The following is a 25129-nucleotide window of genomic DNA, read 5'->3' as shown; positions in this document are numbered from 1 at the left end:
TGGAGGTGGAAAGATGGAGTGAAAAAGATTTTGTGTGATCGGGGCCTGAACATGCAGGAGGGTGAAAGGAGGGCAAGGAATAGAGTGAATTGGAGCGATGTGGTATACCGGGGTTGACGTGCGGTCAGTGGATTGAATCAAGGCATGTGAAGCGTCTGGGGTAAGCTATGGAAAGCTGTGTAGGTATGTATATTTGCGTGTGTGGACGTATGTATATACATGTGTATGGGGGGGGTTGGGCCATTTCTTTCGTCTGTTTCCTTGCGCTACCTCGCAAACGCGGGAGACAGCGACAAAGTATAATAAAAAAAAAAAAAAATATATATATATATATATATATATATATATATATATATATATATATATATATATATATATATAAATTGGTAAAGTGTGTGAAACAAGAAAGCTGAGAGTAAATGTGAATAAGAGCAAGGTTATCAGGTACAGTAGGGTTGAGGGTCAAGTCAACTGGAAGGTAAGTTTGAATGGAGAAAAACTGGAAGAAGTAAAGTGTTTTAGATATCTGGGAGTGGATTTGGCAGCGGATGGAGCCATGGAAGCGGAAACGAGTCACAAGGTGGGGAAGGGGGTGAAAATTCTGGGAGCGTTGAAGAATGTGTGGAAGGCGAAAACGTTACCTCGGAAAGCAAAAATGGGTATGTTTGAAGGAATAGTGGTTCCAACAATATCATATGGTTGCGAGGCGTGTTAGCTATGGATATAATTGTGCGGAAGAGGGTGGATGTGTTGGAAATGAGATGTTTGAGGACAATACGTGGTGTGAGGTGGTTTGATCGAGTAAGTAATGAAAGGGTAAGAGAGATGTGTGGTAATAAAAAGAGTGTGGTTGAGAGAGCAGAAGAGGTTGTTTTGAAATGATTTGGTCACATGGAGAGAACGAGTGAGGAAATATTGACAAAGAGGATATATTTGTCAGAGGTGGAGGGAAAGAGGAGAAGTGGGAGACCAAATTGGAGGTGAAAGGATGAAGTGAAAAAGATTTTGAGCAATCGGGGCCTGAAGGTGCAGGAGGGGGAAAGGTGTGCAAGGAAGAGAGTGAGTTGGAACAATGTGGTATACCGTGGTCGACGTGCTGTCAACGGATTGAACCAGGGCATGTGAAGTGTCTGAGGTAAACCATGAAATGTTTTGTGGGGCCTGGATGTGGAAAGGGAGCTGTGGTTTCGGTGCATTTATACATGACAGCTAGAGACTGGGTGTGAACGAATGTGGTCTTGTTGTCTTTTCCTTGCGCTACCTCGCGCACGTAAGGGGGGAGGGGGTTATTTCCTGTGTGGCGGGTGGCGACGGGAATTAATAAAGGCAGCAAGTATGATTTATCCATGTGTATATATATGTATATGTCTGTGTATGTATATATATGTACACGTTGAAATGTTTAGGTATGTATATGTGCGTGTGTGGACGTGTATGATACATTTGTGTGTGTGCGTGGGTTGGGCCATTCTTTCGCCTGTTTCCTTGCGTTACCTCGCTAACGCGGGAAACAGCGACAAAGTATAATAAAGAATATATATATATATATACATATATGACTGCAGTGAAATAATCCCGGAACGGATCTATGGTCCGACACGTCGCGGTGGTCTGGAACAGCTCATGGCTGTGTTCTAAGCGGGAGCAGGATAAAGTAGGCTCCTCTGAGGCAAGAAGGTCCTCGACGATTGACCCCACCGATGACGTACAATTGACCGATGACCTTAATTCCAGACAACTTTATGACGTCAACTGTTCTTGTATACCTTTTTTCAAGGCTGAGCTGAAGCACATAGAAGCACCAGAGGTCGGGTGTAGGTACTCTACAATTTGGACGAACTGCGCTTTAACCTTGAAAGGTGAGGCACTCATTCACAACAGGCAAGATACCAGCCTATAGTGAAGATACGTCAGGAGCAAAAGCAGAATCCATGGGTACCTGAGCTTTTGCCTTTAGGATCCACCCTTTAAGGTTCATATTTACTGCAGCGTCCAGTAACACCGAGCGGATACGGTTCTAGGGTACAGCACGCTGGCCATAAAGGTTTTTTGAGGCTACCAAAGACCATCAGATACCCAGCTTTATACGTACATAATATAGATACAGAGTCCCATAATATCCTCCACAAACAGTTCATCCGCTCTCTCCTAAGCTGAGCTTCACCTGCCTGCTCATCCATCCTGTCAAAAGCAAGTATAAAATAAAGATGTGTAAACTACAGAAAACAGGGAACTCAGAGCAATCACCGGCTTCCTAGTAATCATAATCAATCAACAAACATTCGCCCAATACATTGCCATCTCAATATGCCTGGTACTAAGTCCTCCACAGCAGCACGAGACCTTTCACATCCAAATGACTCCATAACCAACCAACAGCCCTTAAGAAGAAATAAAACACCGACTCCTGATTCACATTTCAAGTATCTATACTCATAGATTCCTCCTTCCCCAGTGAACACAACAATGACCAGATATATACAAGCCGGAATGACCCGACAAGTCCTGGACACTCGCCCTTACAACCCACTCTCAAATATCATCCCATCCGCATCTGTTCCACGTTTTGGACATCTTCCATTTCCATATCATAAACGTCATCTCAACCTATTACATGACCCTTCATGCCAAGGATGGACCTTCCAAACTCACCTTACTACGGCAACATGATCACACACTATGACCCGATGTCCGGTGGCCGTGGCCGGTTTTCCGAGCGCTGTAGGAGCTCTACAGAAGGAGCTCCTTGGAGTAGAAAGGGAAGAGAAGGTTAAGGTATAGCGTCCTGACGTGCTAGTTTGTGCCTCTCACGAGAAATCTCTGGATCAGTTACTGTCGACGTGAACCGTATTTTCCTACGGTGTGAAATACAGCCTTGACCAGAGGCTTTACTCAATACGTGTACTAACATAACTCACAGTTTATATAATGTGAGATACTTTGATAATGACATTGCTGACGTGAACCTACCCGCACAAGCTTGCCCAGCCTCCACATCCTAGCTGTGGCTGATGTGCGGGTGCGTTACCTTCATATGGTGACTAAATGATTCGAGGGAGAGTGGGACTGGACTGTAGATGAGAGCAAAGCAAAGTTCTCCTGACTCTCTGATAAGGTAAAAGCAGGGCAAGTTGCCCTGATGTGAGCAGATAACAGCGGTTTGTTTGTTTTTTAGTATATTTACCTGTTCGTACAGTGTGATAACGGTGTTCTCCGCCTGTGAGGGGCCCCATCTCTTGAACTGTATCTACTACCAGGAAATTCTTCAAACTTTTCTACAGAATTAGCATTCACAAGTTCATCGCTCAGTTTACTGAGTACATTTCTGATGTTCATAACTGTCTTCCCCGCCTTAGCGAAATACCTTCTTGGACAAACGAACAGTGGCCTCGTTTGTAACTTGGTACTATGTACTGAGACTAGAACCACCATACACAGCTCTGGTTCAACCCTTCATTTACCTCACCGATCCAGCTCATTTTCTATCAAATGCACGACTCATGTTCCTCTAAATGTTCAGGGACCATTATCCCACAGAATAAGTCACTTTATTCCTCCACCTCCTTTTCGGTCTGTTCCTTCCCCGTATTTTCCTCCACTTCTGACATGTACATCTTCTTAGTTGCTCCTTCGCTCATCCTCTCCACGTGCCTGAACTAAGTCAGCGGTCAGTCCTCTCAATTCCACGAAGGTTACTACCATACCTCATCTTCTGACACCGTCATTCCTCACATGATCAGTCCTCCTCTCCATCACATATCCTCCTCAGGCAGTACATTTCCAACACATCCATCCTCCTCCTTTCCATTACGTCCATGCACGTAGCAGTATCAGGACTACTGGACTCTCAGACATAACCATGTTCACCTGACAGACACTGGCCTCTTTGGCTTACTCCTCAATACACTCAGGACTTCAGCTCCTTCCTCCACCCTGGCTCACTTCAGCTCTCATGGTTCTATCCACTGCCAAGTCCACCCCCAGGTGCACCTCACGCACCGCACGTCCTCTGTTTATATAACATCGTGTCTCCTCAACCCCCACTGCACCTCAGTATCTCATATTTGTTCATTTACTCTCAATCTTCCTCTTTCACACCATCCCAAACTCTGACAGCAGCTTGGGGAGTTTCCTTCTGGAGTCTGTCAATAAAGCCGCATTATCTGCGAACAGCAACGGATCAATTTCCATTCCACTCGACCACTGATATATTGTAACGCACCTCTCTCTCCCCAGCGTCATCACCTCGTCCTTGAGCAGATCAAATAGCCATGATGACATCGCACATCCTTAATGCTGACCTTTCTTCACCATGAACCACTTCCCCTACACACACATGCATACACACACACACACACACACACACACACACACACACACACACACACACACACTCACACCTGACTATCCTGGTAAAAGATCACAACATTTGGTAACTTTCTATTTTCCTAGTGTGGGAAATATATATATATATATATATATATATATATATATATATATATATATATATATATATATATATATATATATATATATATATATATATATATAGCGCCGTCCACAAAGTCTATTATACGTTTTCTCCAGATCCAAAACGACACATGCATTCACTGTTTCCACAAGTATTTCTCACACAAACTCTCCATAGCAAACATTTGGTCTACACAACTCCATCTCTTCTTAAGCCACAATTCTCTTCCCATTTGAGATGCATTGTCCATCGTTATCACCCTCTAAATCCTCAGTTGCCCCATTCTCCCTACCAGGTAAAGTCAACATATTTTGAAGCTATACTACCGCCTGTTGGCTACACACCTGCTTGATTACTGCGTACCTACCTGATGGCTACACTCTACTCACTCTACTTTTCTTGTACTCTTCTGTCTCTCAAAAGCCTCAAGGAATGAACTACACCCGCTTCTTACATCCCTGTCTGTTGCCCACCCTGTATGTTTACGAAGCAATGCACCGAGCTGAACAAACACCCATTGTGCTGCTGAGGTCACATCTCTGGGCACACTCCAGTCTCTCGGTTACATCTGACAATTGCCATCGTAATGGTTACATAGTTATGTTACTACAAGTTAATTGAAAACAATCTACTGCCTACCATAAACTATGTCCACTTTAAAGAGGCAACTGGTTGCTCGTTTCTAATGGCTTTCTACCATTTCACGGGCTATACATCCTCACGTTGACTACATCTCTGTTGACTACATACCTGTCTGTTTACTGGTGAGTTTGAACCTCTTCTCGATGGTGGATATGATGGAAACGGTGTAGGTGAAAAACATGCCTATTATCAGGCCCACCAGACAGAACACCAAGATATACGACTCCTTCTTCGCCAAGCCCTGAACCCAAGAGAACAAAAAGAAAATGGTGTTGAATACTCAAATCAACTATGGGCTATATAAATATAGAGGCAAAAATTTAATCAAAAGCTTTGAATTTATTAGTAATGTAGATTCCGAAAGCATCATCTTTTTCTTCTGTCCTTTCACACAGGTGAAGACATAGTTTCCCAGGAAAGTTCAGAGGAACGAGAATGTTTTCAGAGAAGTTTGCCGGTGATTCCAGAAAAAAATAAAGGGAGTAATCTTTCAATTGTATGAATGTGACACGGGGAAAATTATGACGGCTGTCATGATAAAAGTAGGTGACTATCCTTCCGAAGATGCAGTCCATGTAAAGAACCTCAGAATGCTGGGAAGGTCTAGAAAGGATAGTTTAAGTAAAAGCTTTCCGATGACATTGCCATCATCATGGTTTGTGTTACTCTCAGTAACACTCTTTCGGGTCTTGGGATTCTGCAGAGGAAAATCACATTAACACAGATGCACTGAATGTTATACGATATATTTATGGTTAAGAAGTCAAAACTCTCTGGGATGACTCCGATAGAAACATACGATTCTCGTCACCACTGCAACATTCCTGATGGTGCTCTGATCACTACCATTGTCTATACTAAATTCAACCACAGCCTAAGATACAAAAGCATATCATACATCATGTTACACAGAGGAACACATTATTTACGGCTCTCCTTTTTCTTCTTCTTCATTTTGCGTCCGTCCAACTTGAAACTTGGTGGGGATGTACCTTGGTTCAACACGAGTATATATATATATATATATATATATTTTTTTAAAGTCATCTGATGGATTTTATGGAGTTACAGTTCTATCCCTAGCCCCAATATATATATATATATATATATATATATATATATATATATATATATATATATATATATATATATATATATATATATATATATATATATATATATATATATATATATATATATATATATATATATATATATACCTATATATATATATATATATATATATATATATATATATATATATATATATATATATATATATATATATATATATATACCTGAATCAGCCACCAGTGCTGTATCATCAGCTAACAACAACTGACTCACTTCCCAAGCCCTTTCATCCACAACAGACTACAAACTTGCCCCTCTCTCTAAAACTCTTTCAATCATCTCCCTAACAACCCCATCCATGAACAAATTAATCAACCATGTAGACATCATGTATCCTTGCCGCAAACCGACATTCACTGGGAACCAATCACTTTCCTCTCTTCCTACACGTACACATGCCTTACATCCTCGATAAAAGCTTTCACTGCTTTTAGCAACTTACCTGCTACACCATATACTCTTAATACCTTCCACAGAGCATCTCTATCACCTCTATCATATGCCTTCTCCATATCCATAAATGCTACATACAAATCCATCCATTTTTCTAAATATTTCTCACATACATTCTTCAAAGCAAACACCTGATCCACACATCCTCTACCACTTCTGAAACCACACTTCGCTTCCCCAATCTGATGCTCTGTACATGCCTTCACCCTCTCAATCAATACCCTCCCATATAATTTACCAGGAATACTCAACAAACTTATACCTCTGTAATTTGAGCACTCACTCTTATCCCCTTTGCCTTTGTACAATGGCACTATGCATGCATTCCGCCAATCCTCAGGCACTTCACCATGAACCATACACACATTGAATAGCCTCACCAACAAGTCAACAACACAGTCACCCCCTTTTTTAATAGATTCCACAGTAATACCATCCCAACCCGCTGCCTTGCCGGGTGTCGTCTTCAGCAAAATCTTCGCTACTTCTTCTCTCTTTACCAAATTATTTTCCCTGACCCTCTCACTTCGCACACCACCTCGACCCAAACATAATATATCTGCCACTCTGTCATCAAACATATTCAACAAACCTTTAAGATACTCACTCCATCTCCCTCTCACTTCACCACTACTTGTTATTACCTCCCCATTTGCCCCTTCACCGATGTTCCAATTTGTTCTCTAGTCTTACGCACTTTATTTACCTCCTTCCAAAACATCTTCTTATTCTCACTAAAATTTACTGATATTCTCTCACCCCAACTCTCATTTGCCCTGTTTTTCACCTCTTGCACCCTTCTCCTCACCTCTTGCCTCATTCTTTTATACATCTCCCACTCATTTGCACTATGTCCCTGCAAAAATCGTCCAAAGGCCTCTCTCTCCTCTTTTACTAATAATCTTATTCGTCCATCCCCCACTCACTACCTTTTCTGATATTCCCACCTCCCACCTTTCTCATGCCACTAGCATCTTTTGCGCAAGACATCATTGCTTCCCTAAATACATTCCATTAATCACCCACTCCCCTTACTTCATTTCCTCTCACCTTTTTCCATTCTGCCCTCAATCTCTCCAGGTACTTCCTCACACAAGTTTCCTTTCCAACCGGTACATACCTTCACCTTCACCTCCACAAGATAATGACCAGACATCCCTCCGGTTGCACCTCTCAGCACATTAACATCCAAAAGTCTCTCTTTCGCGCGCCTATCAATTAACACGTAATCCAATAACGCTCTCTGGCCATCTCTCCTACATACATACGTATACTTATGTATATCTCGCTTTTTAAACCAGGTATTCCCAATCACCAGTCCTTTTTCAGCACATAAATCTACAAATTCTTCACCATTTCCATTTACAACACTGAACACCCCATGTACACCAATTATTCCCTCAACTGCCACATTACTCACCTTTGCATTCAAATCACCCATCACTATAACCCGTTCTCGTGCATCAAAACTACTAACGCACTCACTCAGCTGCTCCCAAAACACTTGCCTCTCATGATCTTTCTTCTCATGCCCAGGTGCATATGCACCAATAATCACCCATCTCTCTCCATCCACTTTCAGTTCTACCCCTATCAATCTAGAGTTTACTTTCTTACACTCTATCACATACTCCCACCACTCCTGTTTTAGAAGTAGGGTTAATCCTTTCCTTGCTCTTGTTCTCTCACTAACCCCTGACTTTACTCCCAAAACATTCCAAACCACTCTTCCCCTTTCCCTTTGAGCTACGTTTCACTCAGAGCCAAAACATCCAGGTTCCTTTCCTCAAACATACTACCTATTTCTCCTTTTTTCTCATCTTGGTCATATCCACACACATCTAGACATCCCAATCTGAGCCTTCGAGGAGGATGAGCACTCCCCGCGTGACTCCTTCCTCTGTTTCCCCATTTAGAAAGTTAAAATACAAGGTGGGGAGGGTTTCTAGGCCCCCGCTCCCGTCCCCTTTAGTTGACTTCTACAACACGTGAAGAATGCGTGGGAAGTATTCTTTCTCCCCTAACCCCAGGGGAATAGGACACATAGGACACATAATACCCTCCAACAGCCAGAACTCGCAACTAGTACCTTTGTGTGGTTGTTGGGAACTCTAACCACTCGGCTATGATCATAGCCGAGCGGTTAGCGTTCCCGACAACCAAGCGAAGGTCCTGGGCTCGAGTCCTTTCTATGATATATATATATATATATATTCATTATACATTATTATAATTTATCGCTGTCTCATGCGTGAGCAAGGTAGCGCAAGGAAACAGACGAAAGAATGGCCCAACGAACCCACATACACATGTATATACATACACGCCCACACACACACGTATATATGCCTATACAATTCAATGCATACATATCCATACACAGACATATACATATACACATGTACATAGTTCATACTTGCTGCCTTTATTCATTCCCGTCGCCACCCCGCCACATATGAAATGACAACCCCCTACACCCCCGCATGCGCGCGAGGTAGCACTAGGAAAAGACAACAAAGGCCACATTCGTTCACAATCAGTCTCTAGCTGCCATGTATAATGCACCGAAACCACAGCTCCCTTTCCACATCCAGGCCCCACAGAACTTTCCATGATTTACCCCAGAGGCTTCACATGCCCTGGTTCAATCCATTGACAGCACGTCAACCCCGGTATACCATATTGTTCCAATTCACTTAAGTCCTTGGCACGCCTTTCACCTTCCTGAATGTTCAGGCCCCGATCGTTCAGTATCATTTTCACTCCATCCTTCCACCTCCAATTTGGTCTCCCACTTCTCGTTCCTTCCACCTATGACACATACATCCTCTTTGTCAATCTTTCCTCACACATTCTCTCCATGTGACCAAACCATTTCAAAACACCCTCTTCTGTTCTCTCACCCAAACTCTTTTTTATACTACACATTTCTCTTACCCTTTCATTACTTACTCGATCAAACTACCTCATACCACATATTGTCCTTAGACAACTCATTTCCAACACATCCACCCTCCTCCGCACAACTCTATCTATAGCCCACGCCTCGCAACCATATAACGTTGTTGGAACCACTATTCCTTCAAACATATCCCATTTTTACTTTCAGAGATAATGTTCTCGACTTCCGGACATTTTTCAACGCTCCCAGACCTTTCGCCACCTCCCCACCCTGTGACTCACTTCCGCTTCCATGGTTCCATCCGCTGCCAAATCCATTCCCAGATAATTAAAACACAACATTTTTTCTCCATTCAAATTTACCTCCCAAATGACTTGTCCTTCAACCCTACTGTACCGAACAACCTTGCTCTTATTCACATGTATTCTCAGCTTTCTTCTTTCACACACTTTACCAAACGCAGTCATCAGCTTCTGCAGTTTCTCACCCAAATCAGCCACCAGCGATATATCATCAGCAAAGAACAGCTGACTCACTTCCCAAGCTCTCACATCCACAACAGACTGCATAATTGACCCTCTCTCCAAAACTCATACAATCACCTCCCTAGCAACCTCATCCATAAACAAATTAAATAACCATGGAGACATTACGCTCCGCAGCCGCAAACCGACATCCATTGAGAACCAATCACTTTCCTCTCTTCCTACTCGTACACATGCCTTACATCCTCGATAAAAACTTTTCACCGCATCTAGCAACTTGCCTCCCTCACCATATATTCTTAATCCCTTACACAGAGCATCTCTATCAACTGTCATATGCCTTCTCCAGATCCATAAATGCTACATACAAATACATTTGCTTTTCTAAGTATTTCTCACATACATTCTTCAGAGCAAACACCTGATCCACACATCCTCTACCACTTCCGAAACCACACTGCTCTTCCCCAATCTGATGCTCTGTACATGCCTTCACCCTCTCAATCAATACCCTCACATATAATATCCCAGAAATACTCAACAAACTTATACCTCTGTAATCTGAGCACTCACTTTTATCCGCTTTGCCTTTGTAGAATGGCACTATACAAGCATTCCGCCAATCCTCAAGCAACTCACCATGAGTCATTGATACATCAAATAACCTTACCAACCAGTCAACAATACAGTCACCCCCTTTTTCAACAAATTTCTGAAGTTATGTACATGCTCTCACTCTCTCAATCAATTAATATATATGTATATATATATATATATATATATATATATATATATATATATATATATATATATATATATATATATATTTTTTTTTTCTTTTAAACTATTCGCTATTTCCCGCGTTAGCGAGGTAGCGTTAAGAACAGAGGACTGGACCTTTGTGGAATATCCTCACCTGGCCCCCCTCTGTTCCTTCCTTTGAAAAAAAAAAAAAAAAAAACGAGATGGGAGGATTTCCAGCCTTCCGCTCCCTCTCCTTTTAGTCGCCTTCTACGACACGCAGGGAATACGTGGGAAGTATTCTTAATCCCCTATCCCCAGGGATATATATATATATATATATATATATATATATATATATATATATATATATATATATATATATATATATATATATATATATATATATATATATATAAATATATATATATATATATATATATATATATATATATATATATATATATATATATATATATATATATATATATATATGTATATTCATATATATATATATATATATATATATATATATATATATATATATATATATATATATATAAATATATATATATATATATATATATATATATGTATATATATATATTCTTTTCTTTCATACTATTCGCCATTTCCCGCATTAGCGAGGTAGCGTTAAGAACAGAGGACTGGGCCTTTTAGGGAATATCCTCACCAGGCCCCCTTCTCTGTTCCTTCTTTTGGAAAATAAAAAAGAAAAAAAAATTGAGAGGGGAGGATTTCCAGCCCCCCGCTCCCTTCCCTTTTAGTCGCCTTCTACGACACGCAGGGAATACGTGGGAAGTATTCTTTCTCCCCTATCCCTATATATATATATATATGTGAGAAATACTTAGAAAAGCAAATGGATTTGTATGTAGCATTTATGGATCTGGAGAAGGCACATGATAGAGTTGATAGAGATGCTCTGTGGAAGGTATTAAGAATATATGGTGTGGGAGACAAGTTGTTAGAAGCAGTGAAAAGTTTTTATCGAGGATGTAAGGCATGTGTACGTGTAGGAAGAGAGGAAAGTGATTGGTTCACAGTGAATGTAGGTTTGCAGCAGGGGTGTGTGATGTCTCCATGGTTGTTTAATTTGTTTATGGATGGGGTTGTTAGGGAGGTGAATGCAAGAGTTTTGGAAAGAGGGGCAAGTATGAAGTCTGTTGTGGATGAGAGAGCTTGGGAAGTGAGTCAGTTGTTGTTCGCTGATGATACAGCGCTGGTGGCTGATTCATGTGAGAAACTGCAGAAGCTGGTGACTGAGTGTGGTAAAGTGTGTGAAAGATGAAAGTTAAGAGTAAATGTGAATAAGAGCAAGGCTATTAGGTACAGTAGGGTGGAGGGTCAAGTCAATTGGGAGGTAAGTTGGAATGGAGAGAAACTGGAGGAAGTAAAGTGTTTTAGACATCTGGGAGTGGATCTGGCAGAGGATGGAACCATGGAAGCGGAAGTGAATCATAGGGTGGGGGAGGGGGCGAAAATCGTGGGAGCATTGAAGAATGTGTGGAAGTCGAGAACATTATCTCAGAAAGCAAAAATGGGTATGTTTGAAGGAATAGTGGTTCCAACAATGTTGTATGGTTGCGAGACGTGGGCTATGGATAGAGTTGTGCGCAGGAGGGTGGATGTGCTGGAAATGAGATGATTGAGGACAATGTGTGGTGTGAGGTGGTTTGATCGAGTAAGTAAAATAAGGGTAAGAGAGATGTGTGGAAATAAAAAGAGCGTGGTTGAGAGAGCAGAAGAGGGTGTTTTGAAATGGTTTGGGCACATGGAGAGAATGAGTGAGGAAAGATTGACCAAGAGGATATATGTGTCGGAGGTGGAGGGAACGAGGAGAAGTGGGAGACCAAATTGGAGGTGGAAAGATGGAGTGAAAAAGATTTTGAGTGATCGGGGCCTGAACATGCAGGAGGGTGAAAGGCGGGCAAGGAATAGAGTGAATTGGATCGATGTGGTATACCGAGGTTGACGTGCTGTCAGTGGATTGAATCAGGGCATGTGAAGCGTCTGGGGTAAACCATGGAAAGTTGTGTGGGGCCTGGATGTGGAAAGGGAGCTGCGGTTTCGGGCATTATTGCATGACAGCTGGAGACTGAGTGTGGAAGAATGGGGCCTTTGTTATCTTTTCCTAGCGCTACCTCGCTCACATGAGGGGGGGAGGGGATGGTATTCCATGTGTGGCGAGGTGGCGATGGGAATGAATAAAGGCAGGCAGTGTGAATTGTGTGCATGGGTATATATGTATGAGTCTGTGTGTGTATATATATATGTGTACATTGAGATGTATGGGTGTGTATGTTTGCGTGTGTGGACGTGTGTGTATATACATGTGTATGGGGGTGGGTTGGGCCATTTCTTTCTTCTGTTTCCTTGCGCTACCTTGCAAATGCGGGAGACAGCGACAAAGCAAAATAAATAAAAAAAGATAAATAAATATATATATATATATATATATATATATATATATATATATATATATATATATATATATATATATATATATATATATATATATATGTGTGTGTGTGTGTGTGTGTGTGTGTGTGTGTGTGTGTGTGTGTGCATAAGAGCAAGGTTATTAGGTACAGTAGGGTTGAGGGACAAGTCAATTGGGAGGCAAGTTTGAATGGAGAAAAACTGGAGGAAGTAAAGTGTTTTAGACATCTAGGAGAGGATCTGGCAGCGGATGGAACCATGGAAGCGGAAGTGAATCATAGGGTGGGGGAGGGGGCGAAAGTTCTGGGAGCCTTGAAGAATGTTTGGAAGTCGAGAACATTATCTCGGAAAGCAAAAATGGGTATCTTTGAAGGAATAGTGGTTCCAACAATGTTGTATGGTTGCGAGGCGTGGGCTATGGATAGAGTTGTGTGCAGGAGGGTGGATGTGCTGGAAATGAGATGTTTGAAGACAATATGTGGTGTGAGGTGGCTTGATCGAGTAAGTAATGTAAGGGTAAGAGAGATGTGTGGAAATAAAAAGAGTGTGGTTGAGAGAGCAGAAGAGGGTGTTTTGAAATGGTTTGGTCACATGGAGAGAATGAGTGAGGAAAGATTGACCAAGAGGATATATGTGTCAGAGGTGGAGGGAACGAGGAGAAGTGGGAGACCAAATTGGAGGTGGAAAGATGGAGTGAAAGAGATTTTGAGTGATCGGGGCCTGAACATGCAGGAGGGTGAAAGGTGTGCAAGGAATAGAGTGAATTGGAACGATGTGGTATATATATATATATATATATATATATATATATATATATATATATATATATATATATATATGTGTGTGTGTGTGTGTGTGTGTGTGTGTGTGTGTGTGTGTGTGTGTGTGTGTGTGTGTGTGTGTGTGTGTGTGTGTGGAGGTGAGAAAGAGGGCAAATGAGAGTTGGGGTGAGAGAGTATCATTAAATTTCAGGGGGAATAAAAAAATGTTTTGGAAGGAGGTATATAAAGTGCGTAAGACTAGGGAACAAATGGGAACTGCAGTGAATGGGGCTAATGGGGAGGTGATAACAAGTCGTGGTGATGTGAGGAGATGGAGTGAGTATTTTGAAGGTTTGTTGAATGTGTTTGATTATAGGGTGTTTTGGTCGAGGTGGTGTGCAAAGTGAGAGGATTAGGATGAATGATTTGGTAAACAGAGAAGAGGTAGCAAAAGCTTTGCAGAAGATGAAAGCCGGCAAGCAGCGGGTTTGGATGGTATTGCAGTGGAATTTATCAAAAAAGGGGGTGGTGACTGTATTGTTGACCGGTTGGTAAGGTTATTTGATGTAGCGATGACTCATGGTGAGGTGCCTGAGGAATGGAGGAATGCTTCCAGTGCCATTGTACAAAGGCAAAGGGGATTAAAGTGAGTGCTCAAATTACAGAGGTATAAGTTTGTTGAGTATTCCTGAGAAATGATATGGGAGGGTATTGATTGAGAGGGTGAAGACATGTACAGAGCATCAGATTGGGGAAGAGCAGTGTCCTCAAACATCTCATTTCCAGCACATCCATCCTCCTGCGCACAACTCTATCCATAGCCCACGCCTCGCAACCATACAACATTGTTGGAACCACTATTCCTTCAAACATACCCATTTTTGCTTTCCGAGATAATGTTCTCGACTTCCACACATTTTTCAAGGCTCCCAAAATTTTCGCCCCCTCCCCCACCCTATGATCCACTTCCGCTTCCATGGTTCCATCCGCTGACAGATCCACTCCCAGATATCTAAAACACTTCACTTCCTCCAGTTTTTCTCCATTCAAACTCACCTCCCAATTGACTTGACCCTCAACCCTACTGTACCTAATAACCTTGCTCTTATTCACATTTACTCTTAACTTTCTTCTTCCACACACTTTACCAAACTCAGTCACCAGCTTCTGCAGTTTCTCACATGAATCAGCCACCAGCGCTGTATCATCAGCGAACAACAACTGACTCACTTCCCAAGCTCTCTCATCCCCAACAGACTTCATACTTGCCCCTCTTTCCAGGACTCTTGCATTTACCTCCCTAACAACCCCATCCATAAACAAATTAAACAACCATGGAGACATCACACACCCCTGCCGCAAACCTACATTCACTGAGAACCAATCACTTTCCTCTCTTCCTACACGTACACATGCCTTACATCCTCGATAAAAACTTTTCACTGCTTCTAACAACTTTCCTCCCACACCATATATTCTTAATACCTTCCACAGAGCATCTCTATCAACTCTATCATATGCCTTCTCCAGATCCATAAATGCTACATACAAATCCATTTGCTTTTCTAAGTATTTCTCACATACATTCTTCAAAGCAAACACCTGATCCACACATCCTCTACCACTTCTGAAACCGCACTGCTCTTCCCCAATCTGATGCTCTGTACATGCCTTCACCCTCTCAATCAATACCCTCCCATATAATTTACCAGGAATACTCAACAAACTTATACCTCTGTAATTTGAGCACTCACTCTTATCCCCTTTGCCTTTGTACAATGGCACTATGCACGCATTCCGCCAATCCTCAGGCACCTCACCATGAGTCATACATACATTAAATAACCTTACCAACCAGTCAACAATACAGTCACCCCCTTTTTTAATAAATTCCACTGCAATACCATCCAAACCTGCTGCCTTGCCGGCTTTCATCTTCCGCAAAGCTTTTACTACCTCTTCTCTGTTTACCAAATCATTTTCCCTAACCCTCTCACTTTGCACACCACCTCGACCAAAACACCCTACATCTGCCACTCTGTCATCAGACACATTCAACAAACCTTCAAAATACTCATTCCATCTCCTTCTCACATCACCACTACTTGTTATCACCTCCCCATTTACGCCCTTCACTGAAGTTCCCATTTGCTCCCTTGTCTTACGCACCCTATTTACCTGGAAAGAGGGGCAAGTATGAAGTCTGTTGGGGATGAGAGAGCTTGGGAAGTGAGTCAGTTGTTGTTCGCTGATGATACAGCGCTGGTGGCTGATTCATGTGAGAAACTGCAGAAGCTGGTGACTGAGTTTGGTAAAGTGTGTGGAAGAAGAAAGTTAAGAGTAAATGTGAATAAGAGCAAGGTTATTAGGTACAGTAGGGTTGAGGGTCAAGTCAATTGGGAGGTGAGTTTGAATGGAGAAAAACTGGAGGAAGTGAAGTGTTTTAGATATCTGGGAGTGGATCTGTCAGCGGATGGAACCATGGAAGCGGAAGTGGATCATAGGGTGGGGGAGGGGGCGAAAATTTTGGGAGCCTTGAAAAATGTGTGGAAGTCGAGAACATTATCTCGGAAAGCAAAAATGGGCATGTTTGAAGGAATAGTGGTTCCAACAATGTTGTATGGTTGCGAGGCGTGGGCTATGGATAGAGTTGTGCGCAGGAGGATGGATGTGCTGGAAATGAGATGTTTGAGGACAATGTGTGGTGTGAGGTGGTTTGATCGAGTAAGTAACGTAAGGGTAAGAGAGATGTGTGGAAATAAAAAGAGCGTGGTTGAGAGAGCAGAAGAGGGTGTTTTGAAATGGTTTGGGCACATGGAGAGAATGAGTGAGGAAAGATTGACCAAGAGGATATATGTGTCGGAGGTGGAGGGAACGAGGAGAAGAGGGAGACCAAATTGGAGGTGGAAAGATGGAGTGAAAAAGATTTTGTGTGATCGGGGCCTGAACATGCAGGAGGGTGAAAGGAGGGCAAGGAATAGAGTGAATTGGAGCGATGTGGTATACAGGGGTTGACGTGCTGTCAGTGGATTGAATCAAGGCATGTGAAGCGTCTGGGGTAAACCATGGAAAGCTGTGTAGGTATGTATATTTGCGTGTGTGGACGGGTGTATGTACATGTGTATGGGGGGGGGGGGCATTTCTTTCGTCTGTTTCCTTGCGCTACCTCGCAAACGCGGGAGACAGCGACAAAGTATAAAAAAAAAAAAAAAAAATATATATATATATATATATATATATATATATATGACCAATTTTCAGTATTCTAGAGACATCAAGTCACCTAAAATGATAAAAATTAATAAATATTTTGCCAATATCCAGTATATGAGACGACCAATTCAAGCTATCCTTAAAGGTAAAGGGTTACCAAAGATTACAATAATTCTTAAGCACTAATCCATCTTACTTCAGCCAATGTTGAATCTTAGTCGTGTCTTGCTTCGCTTTGCCTTGCTTCACCTTATGTCTCGCCTCACCTTGGGTCTTGCCTCACCCTGGGTCTTGCCTCACCCTGGGACTCACCACACCTAAGGTCTGACCTCACCCTGCGTCTCCTCTTACCCAGGACCCTGCCTTATCTTGTCTCGCCTCACCCTGGTTCTTACCTCGCTGCGTCGTGTTTCACTTACATCCTTGCCTCACCCTGTCTCGCCTCACCCTAGGTCTTATCTCGCCATATTTTGCCTCATCCTATGCCTTGCCTGACTCGGGCCTTGCCTCATTCTTTCTTGCCTTTCCATGGATTTTGCCTCATTATGTCTTACTGTATGGGTCAAGGTGAGGTGCCTGAGGATTAGTGTTATGTCTGTGTGGTGCCATTGCATAAAGGCAAGAAGGACAAAACATGGATCTGGAGAGAATATATGATATGCTTCATACAGATGCTATGTGGATGATGTTATAAATATATGGTGTGGGAGACAAGCTACTAGAAGAAGTGAAGAGTTTCTATCAAGATTAAGACGTGTGTGCGTGCAGGAAGGGAGGTGAGTGGTTCCGGTTATAGTTATGTCTGCGGCAAGGGTGTGCGATGTCACCATGGCTATTTGATTCTTTCATGGACAGGGTGGCCAGATGGGTGAATGTAAGGATCTTGGCGAGAGGGACGAGTCTGCAAGTCTGCTAGGGGGCAGATGAGCCTGAAGGGTGTCAGTTACTATCCACTGATGATACGACTCTGGTGGCAGACTCGAGTGAGAAACAGCAGTGGCTGGTGTCTAAGTTCGAGAGAGTGTGAGAGATATGAGAGTTAAGAGTTATTGGGAGTAAAAATATGGTTAACAGGTTGACTGGAGTGTGATTTGACCAGGGAGAACCTGGAGGACGTGGACCGTTTTAGCTGCCTGGGAGTGGACGTGGAAGCAGGTGAAACGATGGGAGCTGAAGTAAGCTACAAGAAGGTTGAGGGGGCTGAGATCCAGAGTGCACTGAGGAATTCCTGTAGAGAGGACAGTGTGTGGGAGGGCAAAGACTGGTATGTTAAATGATATCGTACCCGACGGTGTTATATGAAGTCGATGCGTGAGCCCTAGAAAAAAAATGGATGAATTGCAAATGAAAAGCCTGGGTGGTAGAGGAGGGTTGACTGAGTAAGTGACAGGTATGGTAGTAGCAAGAGTATGTACGGGTGAGAGAGTTGAAATGTTTTCACCCACTGGAGAGGATGATAGAGGAGAGACTGACTGAGGGGGTGTACGTGTTAGATGTGGAAGGAACATGACGAGAGTCAGGCCATTTCCACATAACTTTTCAACTAGTTTAGTTAAGACTTGACATCGGGATCCCTCACTACAATTCCTACGTTCTCGGTAACGTTTACTTCCCCCAAATGATCTTGACGAGTCTTGACATTAAGTTATAATCAATGCCAAGACTACGTAAGGCCAACACTCGTAAGCGAGTGTTGGCCTTGATATATATCATCAATGTATAATGTTTCATATCATGAAACGCATCCACAACCTATGTGTTTTAAAAGCCACAGTCTTGTAGATATTCCTATACTGCTTCGATAATTTTGTGTACCCTTAACTACTCAGTGACTGTTAGCAGAGGAAAAAAACAAATCGTAGCGCTTATAGTTGCACAAACACAACACTACATGGCACTAAGATTGCGAGGTCTATCTTTCAAGAGTGGTAAGTAAACGCAACCTAATTCTATTGGAGACCCAGTCCTTAGAACTGGCACCGCAAAATGGGTTTTGCGTCGCAGCCTAGTCGAAGGAGAGAGATCATCTCAGTCCAACACTGTATATTAAGCTCTTCTAACAATACCATCTGAAGCGCAAAGAGGAAAAAAGTGGGCTTTGACCTTCCTTCTATACTCACCTGAAGCCATTTAGGTCTGAACGGCCCAATTCCACACATAGTTTCCTGCACATCCTTATCATCGAATATTAATTCTCTCGTTTCCATAATGGATTCTACCGAGGGCTTCCATTCACTAGTTGCATCTTTCATGAAACTTAATCTACGGAGAAAGCCCATGTTGGGGAGGAGGCTAGGCTTGGTGGCCTTTCCGAAGTTCGTCTCCGACAGACGTCTCGACTTGTTCTCCCCATTAGCCAGACTGTTCTGTGCCATCGTGCTGACCCTGTGAGGTAGGAAAAATAGAGTAATTACAATGAGAGATTTCCAAGTTTAGAGACATTATCAGAAAAGGATTTCAATATACAAGGATCTAGCAAGGCTGAAAACGGAATAGAAAAAAAAATTAGCTGAAGATTATGAGATTTAGACAAAAAAAGTACACAGAAAACAAGGACACTCAAATTATAAGCAGAAATGTTTTCAAATTTAAAGATTTAGATATAGGATTTAGATATAGGATTTAGATATTTATGTGGAGAAATATTGCTTGGGCTCTCTTTACTTTTGATATTCAGACATGATACCAAACAACAACAGCATTTCACACTTTTATCAAACGTACAAAGAAATTTTCATTAAAGTTTGATCTTTCTGTTCTCTGTAAGGTTGAAGGAAATTAACCTTCAGCCATTGCGAGCCTTCGACCAGATGTGTGGGTTGTTTGCCGAACTCTATGCCTTCTCATGTCTTTCCCAGTAACAATGACACAGGTTTTTCCCTTCCTTCAAAGTTTATAAATACTTCTACTTGTTCTTTCCCTACTTCAAAAGTCTCTAAATATTTCAGCTGAGTCCTGCTATCTGGACGTGGACTTTTGTCCTTGACTGGAGCCTCGAACGTAAAAATGCCTCATCAGCTTTGCTAGGATATCCCAGAGACCCCCACACTGCTTGACCAGGGTACAGCTTATACTGGGCAAGCCCAGGCTTTCCCTATCATGCAACAGTCTGCTTTACAACCTCAAGGAACTTGTCAAATGTGGTGAATATGATACATTCATCCTAGTTGTCAGTGTTGTCGACAAGGCGTTATTTTTCCACGGACAGATATTATCTAACTATTTTTGTGTTTGTAAGTTTCTCCTTAAATATCATTAATCTATCGCTGCCTGCAGCATAACTTTAAGTCTTGGTACAGGACTGAACAGTCTTACTATGTTTGTCACAAACACACGTTGTCCACAAGAAATGCTGACTCGCAACTCTACTGCGTGTATACCACGCAAGCTGCAGCTAGCTTCATGTAATCCAATGCTCCTATCATTGGTCTCATTCTGCTTCAGACGTTTTCTGAAACGACCAGATCAGATACCCTGAGCCTTCAGTCTTATATCAGACTGGAGCCAAAGGTCATATATTCTTTAGAGTCTTGGAATTTAGGGTTAGTTATCAGACAGACACGCTATTCCAGATCACATTACCGGTTCACAAGATCACCTCCACCTCCCTGGCTCAGAATGCCACGTTCAGATTATTAGAATACTTCTTAGAAGACCTCAGAGAAGGGATGGACCTACATCGGTCTAAAGAAGACAAGTTACAGCTAAACCTCTAGCTAACAGCTTGGTGACCAAACAAACATATGCACAAACCTCCCTCAGAGCAAACGACCCACAATGAACACAAGTAAGCTGGTTAACGAGAAGGTCGTTCCCTTTCACCGAAATCCTCTTCCTCGTCGCCTTTTTTTTTCATATCGTTTCCCTTCTCGTCCTGACATAAAGCTTCAACTAGAAAAAATATATAGATTTGTCACATATCCATTCCAGCCACAATTCACCTTGTTAGTAACCCATTCTTTTGTAGCAAGACAATGAACCCACATTCTCCGCCTCGTTTAAATTTTTTGAAAAGATCTTTTTATTTCTATTTGAAAATTCTATGTGAGGCAATTCTATGTGAGGCATAGAATTTCTGAAACAACGTTATTTTCGTTCGTATCTCAAAACCACATAAATCTAATGTAACGGCGTCCATCATATTTCAATTACTTTGTGCAAGTGAAGTGTTTTGCTGGTCTTCAAAGGCCAGGTAGGTATCTGGCACCGGTGGCGTGACCGTAAAATCTGAGCAGATCTAAAAGAAACTATTTTCTTGATACAAACAGCATCGAAAAATCGACTGTAGTCATTAAGCTACAAAACAGATATCGCATAGTCAATAAGATTAACCCTAAGACGGTGGAAGTTATAACAGTAACCGAGATAAAGACATGATTAACAGTGTTTTGATCAACTTAAAACTGAAACATTACCATCAATAACTACTCTGCTGCATCAAAACAACAGCTTATAACAGTCAGCTTTCAGACGTATTACACTCCCCTGCTTCTCAGCCACAGTATCAGTTACACTCGTTCACCCTCACGTCAGTAAGTCACAGAAGTGAGTACATGCCTGAGAGGAGCGACAGAGAACTCCCTGGTGATGACCCGTCGTACAGTAACAACCTATCCGTAGCGATCACACGGCAGGACTGAGTCTAAGCGATGAGCTAACCTAATAGTTCCACCAGGGCCGTCCCTCACCACCCTCTGTCAGGCCATTGCGGAATAACGCTGGCGTATCATAGTGCCTTCAAGTGGCGAGGGACCACACTTGAGTGTTATCTGAGGACGATGTACCCATTATTTTGCTTGATTTCCATAAGTCGTAAAGGAAATATGACGACCGATATAAAATCAATGTTGGATGATAAACGGGTCTTAGTATCATTGTGACTTCAACTATGAATGAATGGAGTCGTTAGAATATCCCGTTCAAACTGCAGTACGAGAGAGGCTATATAGCTGAACATACGGGATCCTAGGCAGACAAAATGTGAGGCTGAAAATTCGGATATTATTTTGAAGGAATATAAATCATTGTAACAAATCTTAAGCTAAATATTGTGGTTGTCAGACATACAGGAAATGTTCGATAATCATCAAACAACATTGTATTTATGTACAACGAACGTTGTTCCCGGACTTCTCTCTCTCTCTCTCTCTCTCTCTCTCTCTCTCTCTCTCTCTCTCTCTCTCTCTCTCTCTCTCTCTCTCTCTCTCTCTCTCTCTATCTATCTATCTATCTATCTATCTATGCTATCTCAGCAATGGTAGCACCGACGAGCTAAATCACCTTATACGAGACTCTTACGTTGGTGAACGGAGTGGGTTACAGTGTCGTCGCTATCAAAATGACAAGTGCGCACGCTCATGGAATGCGGACTACTCAAATCTTATTTTTTGTGAGGTGATCAGCAGCTGAGTGGGTCCCGTGGCAATGTTGGGTAATTCAGTTATACTCCCTCGAGTTTTGTTTGTGTGGGATCTTTCCATTCATGGCTGAATGTCTCGGTGGCTTCTGAGCAAGACTGACACCGAGGAGACGCTGTAGACTGAAGAGCAATGTGTTCTTTGCTCTGTCGGCTCTTGATTGCAGGCAACCTAGGGTGATCATGATTAACTGTTCGGGCTTGAGGACAAGGTCCTTGAGACCATCGACGCCATACTGCATCCACTGAACGGAATATCTTTCCCACACCTTCGGGTGATGAGGCATTAATCTTAAGGCCAATCTGCCCACTTATTATGCATGTGGACCATACAAAGTCCTTAAGGGTCTTCAGTCCAGTCATCCACTTCAATGTCTGATAGTGTTGGTCGTACAACTAATGATCTAAAAAAAAAGTCAGTGAAGGAGAGAAAGATGAAGACTCTCTCTCTCTCTCTCTCTCTCTCTCTCTCTCTCTCTCTCTCTCTCTCTCTCTCTCTCTCTCTCTCTCCCTCTCTCTCTCTCTCTCACTCTCTGTGTTTTTTCTATTTTCTTCAATGGAAATGATGGATTCCTTTGGAGTGAAATACTTTGTCGAGACTGAACTGATCTGTCTTGGAGCCGTCCATCTGGAGGTGGATATAGTCGCGAGAGTTGTAAACAATTTGACGCGTCTCCTGCAGGCAGGGAGCCAACTGGCACTGACGGTGATGCTGAGTGGCTCCTACGGTGATATGCTTATGCATGGCAGTTCATCCTTCTTTCTTACACTGGTGTTGGTCAGATGACATAGGAGGTGGGGCCTGATGGCCATAGACCTGACACTTTTGTTTAGATGCTTGTAGAGGAGGAGTGAGCGCCGGCTGGATGTCTGGCGTTTTGTGTCCTGGATGTTTTGGTGCCGTATGTAGATGTGAGGTGGTCGGAAAGAAAACGGAGAGAAAGCAGAGTTGCCTCATCTTCCATGCATGCGACCCGAGTGCAGCTCAGGGTTCCACCACACATTCACAGATATCTAAATACAGGCTTCCGTGGTGTGGTGGTTAGCGTCACTGTGATTCAGCACGGATCCGCATGGGTTCGAATCCTGGGAGCGGCAGTCGGTCCACAGCCAACTTAGGTATTCATCCTTCCCTTGGGGCTGGTCGGAAAATAATTACCTTGGTTTGGCTGTGTGTGTGTGTGTGTGTGTGTGTGTGTGTGTGTAAACACAACATAGGAAGAAAAACGTGATACATGGTTAACATACAGAGTAACACGTGTAAAACTGTCCCCCGCAACACACACATGATGATAACATCCAACCTCTTAAGATCGCTCGTCTGGGTGCGGGTGACGCCAGCCACAGCAGGAGTAGCCAACCTTTCATCTCATACTTGTCATAATCTAATCTCCCTTCAGCCGTCTTTGCTTCCGTGTTCCCTAATCTTATGGTTTTAAAAGAGATACAGAAGGAGACTGACAGCATCTAAAGCGTATTCAATGATTTTATGTATATGCACGACTTCTCATAAGTGAACCGTGCTAGGTTTTATTCACTGGTCTGTAATGTCTGACCGTTCTTTATTCACTTATAATTATTTGTTTGTGCTAGGTGGTCTATGCAGTTTATTTATTAGCGCTGCACATAACCAAAATCTTCGGTGGTTTAAAGTTATTTTCTTTATGAGAATGAAATGTAGATTTTTGTTGAATAAAGATTGGTCATCAATAACTATGTCATTTCATTTCGTCTCGCAAAAGCTCTTTGTTCACATTTAACATTCAATAAATCGTTGTATCTAACCGTTGTGAGTATGTATAGTTCTCTCTGATAGAAATACCTGTTATTCATCAATAGTAACAGCTGGACAACGTAACAATCTTAATGTCAATAAATGTCTTTGTCAGATTCTATGTCATGCAACGACTCCTATCATCATTCCTATGTTTCCTCTGGACCATGAAAAACTTATGATATTTTCAACTAAAAATCGCAAATCAGTCATGTTGTTTAATGCATCATGTAGTCAGAGACTCTAAGTTATAAAGGCATATTTGTCGTTGATAATGACAATAAATGTTATTACTGGTGAATAATGGTAAAGTCTCAGTCATTGTTAAGCACGTAGACAATATATTGGTGGTCCTTTTTTTTTTTCGCACGCAGATCTTTCGCTCCTAACTACGTTAAATATCTGGCCATCACAGAAGGTCACTTATTTCGCAGATGTGAGAAAGTTCACTTGACAAATGTCAAGCGAACTAAAAGAGTTCACCTTATCCTGTTTCCGCTTGGATCACAACCTCGGTGTTGCAGGAGCTCCTGGAGTGAGATCCTTGAAATGACGGGTGTGAATGGCAGTCTTTTGCCTTACCTAAATTCTTGGTCAGTATTAATGGAAGGACTGCAGGCCCTTCCCTCTGTTGATAACAAAAACCCAAAAGCAACAAAGACCAATACTTTGTG

At 42.2% G+C, this 25129-nt stretch overlaps 1 protein-coding gene across 3 annotated transcripts in view; it reads right to left on the bottom strand.

Moving 5' to 3' along the window:
• LOC139757316 (solute carrier organic anion transporter family member 74D-like) overlaps window positions 1-22589 on the bottom strand; it is an 89645-nt gene extending 67056 nt beyond the window's left edge. The window contains exons 1-3 of one of the 3 annotated variants that reach the window (XM_071677717.1): window positions 22564-22589; window positions 19386-19650; window positions 5222-5354 (exon numbers count right to left, since the gene is read on the bottom strand). In XM_071677717.1, the coding sequence (XP_071533818.1) occupies window positions 5222-5354; window positions 19386-19640 (388 nt within the window). In that variant the 5' untranslated portion in view covers window positions 19641-19650; window positions 22564-22589. Of the gene's footprint in view, window positions 1-3184; window positions 3808-5221; window positions 5355-19385; window positions 19651-21680; window positions 21791-22563 lie in introns of those variants that run through there. The other 2 variants (XM_071677716.1, XM_071677718.1) reach the window with 2 other exon arrangements.
• Between the last annotated feature and the right edge of the window lie 2540 nt (window positions 22590-25129).

This window comes from Panulirus ornatus, chromosome 25, assembly GCF_036320965.1.
Source record: "Panulirus ornatus isolate Po-2019 chromosome 25, ASM3632096v1, whole genome shotgun sequence".
In the NCBI taxonomy this organism is placed as follows: domain Eukaryota; kingdom Metazoa; phylum Arthropoda; class Malacostraca; order Decapoda; family Palinuridae; genus Panulirus; species Panulirus ornatus.
Note: the sequence above shows the minus strand (reverse complement) of the source record. Positions and strands in the feature narration are given on the sequence as shown.